General features: G+C 34.2%; 1 protein-coding gene across 1 annotated transcript in view; it reads left to right on the top strand.

The window, feature by feature from the left end:
• Positions 1–2,622, top strand: part of LOC106870660 (ATP-dependent translocase ABCB1) — a 130,796-nt gene that overhangs the window by 126,583 nt on the left and 1,591 nt on the right. The window contains exon 26 of the mRNA XM_052966110.1: positions 1,182–1,328. Coding sequence (XP_052822070.1) covers positions 1,182–1,328 — 147 coding nt within the window. The remainder of the gene's footprint in view (positions 1–1,181; positions 1,329–2,622) is intronic.

Genomic DNA, 2,622 nt, shown 5'->3' with positions numbered 1-2,622 from the left:
ATTTCTCCAAATACAATGTTTCTATACCCAAAATTTTATAACATTTTTCTGACATAACAATTTAAATATATACTTTAACCATGTAACACAAGCCTTCTGTAGTTTTTTCACTCTTGTTTATCTTTTATATATATATATTCATACATAACACATGACCATACCAATGCACACATCTCTCTTGCACACCACATCCAATGCTTCTTATGTCCAACATTTCTCTCAGGGCGCTTACACTCTGTCGTATGTGCACACTGACATTACACATCCAGCAGATCATACTAGCTTCATTTCTTTTGAGCCTACACATGTCTTCAGCAGTCACGGCCCATGTTTCACTACCGTGAAGCATGGCAGTTTGCACACATGCATCATACAATCTACCTTTCACTCTGAGTGAGAGGCCCTTTGTCACCAGTAGGGGTAGAAGCTTTCTGAACTTTGCCCCAGTTATTCTTATTCTAGTGGTAACACTCTCTGAGCATCCACCCCCCACTACAGACTTGGTCACCTAGGTAGCAGAAGCTATCAACTACTTCTAGTTTCTTCCCCTGGCATGTGATGGAATCTGTTTTCTGAGCATCTGTGATGTTTATTGCCCTGTGCATCTGCTGCACACGAGAGCTATCTTTCTGGTTAATCTCCTTTTGATGTTGCTGCACCTCTTATGTGTCCATAGCTTACACTGGGTACATCTTATGGAGATATCTACATACATATATATATATATATATATATATATATATATATATTTATTGTCATTATAATGCCCACATTTCAATGTTTGCAAGGGTCAAATGGAGTTCATTAAAGTAGATTTTCTACAGCTGGATGCCCTTTCTGTCAACAAATGTTACATGTTTCCAAACATTGTCCCCAAGGCCAGTTATGTTTCTGTAGAATATTGGAAATAAAGACAGTACTTTTATAGCAATGACACCCAGTTACAACTATCATGTTAGGTCATATGTTCATTGTAAACAATGGACAGTTTACATGAAATATTTCCAAATAGCGGGGAATAATCATATAGAGGAAGGAAATGTTGATCCAATTTATTAAATGCCTGAATAAAAAAAACATGATTAATAATGATGAGTCAATGGAGATAGTTTTTTTTTTGCTTTTAATATAATTTAATTAATTTTTTAATATTTATTTATTTTGTTTTTTTTCATTTTTAGGGTTATGCAACTAAAGCTGGAGGGAAAGGATCACAGCTAAGTGGTGGACAGAAACAGCGAATTGCTATTGCTCGTGCACTGATAAGAAATCCCAAAATATTGCTTTTGGACGAGGCAACATCAGCTCTTGATACTGAAAGTGAAAAGGTAATTAATCTAGTATATATAAATCACAGTATGTGTGTGTATAATGACTAACTTTCTTTTACTTGTTTCAGTCTCTCTCTCCTATTTGTTGATACCTTTGTTTACCTATCAATACGTTGTTTCACTTTAAGGATGCTTATTTACCCATCCATTATATTTCCACTGTTGTCCATTGTTTTAAATACATTTTAGCGTTGTCGTTCTAGCCTTTTCTAAACAATCACATATGATTTGTCCCAAAGAATCAACCTTTAAATAAGTGTTTTGCTTCCACTAGCGAAAACTATACATATCTTTCAGAAAGCTCCACACCAATTTAACTTTATGCAGCACTCGTGGTTAGTTTATGTGCAGGCTATGTGGGAAGACAGAATAAAGGGGCTTTTGTTAGCTTATCTTCCTGAAAAAATAGCTCCCTTTGCTGTTGAAAAGAATAAACTTGTAGAGGGGAAGTTTCAACGTCTTCCTCCAATTTCATTACACCTGACATGAAATTTCACTTTCATGTAAAACAATTATATTTTGTAGTCATTATCCGTAATCTACTCCCAAAACACTTCAGTAGCTCTACTTTGCATCACTTGCAAACTTATATGTTCTATGATCATTAACGTGCAACAACCTCCACAATAACCAGCCTTCAATTTGATTTTCCATTCTTAGGTTAATCGGAAACATAGATTGCCATGCTACTCATAAACCTTCTTGGTAGGTCAATTATTTGGCAAAAAAAAAAAAAAAAAATTATCAAAGCAACTTAAACTGTCTAAAGGATGGATGCATTTGTTGAGCACTGGGGTTGATGTAACCCACTAAGCCTCTTCTTCAAAACTGCTAGCCTTTTACCAAAATTTGAAACCAATTCACCTTTTGTTTGCTTTCAACAGTAGACATCATGCAATAAGTTCCTATTTGTTGCAAAGCTCTGCTTTAAAATTAGAATAAATGATATAACATACATTCTTCTATCTTTAGTATTTCATTTAATACACCCATACACTTTTCTGCTAATACCACATCACTGTATATAAAAAAAAACATGGATATTGAGCATTAAATCAATTTATATAGGAAATGGAAGACTGCTTCCAAAAATATAGTTCTACTACATAAAGTGATCTTGTAAGACAGATTCAAACCACCAAACTAAGGATGACATGTATATAACGCCACTACACTCCTCTGCTCTACTAACTGAGCTATAATGTTTTCAACAGGTAAAAGAAATATCTCTGACAGTTTTAGTATACCTGAAACAGCATTGTTGGATAATTTTAAATGTAAAGTTATATAT

The sequence above is a fragment of the Octopus bimaculoides genome, chromosome 1, assembly GCF_001194135.2.
Source record: "Octopus bimaculoides isolate UCB-OBI-ISO-001 chromosome 1, ASM119413v2, whole genome shotgun sequence".
Taxonomy (NCBI): domain Eukaryota; kingdom Metazoa; phylum Mollusca; class Cephalopoda; order Octopoda; family Octopodidae; genus Octopus; species Octopus bimaculoides.
This window is presented reverse-complemented; position numbering and strand designations above follow the sequence as displayed.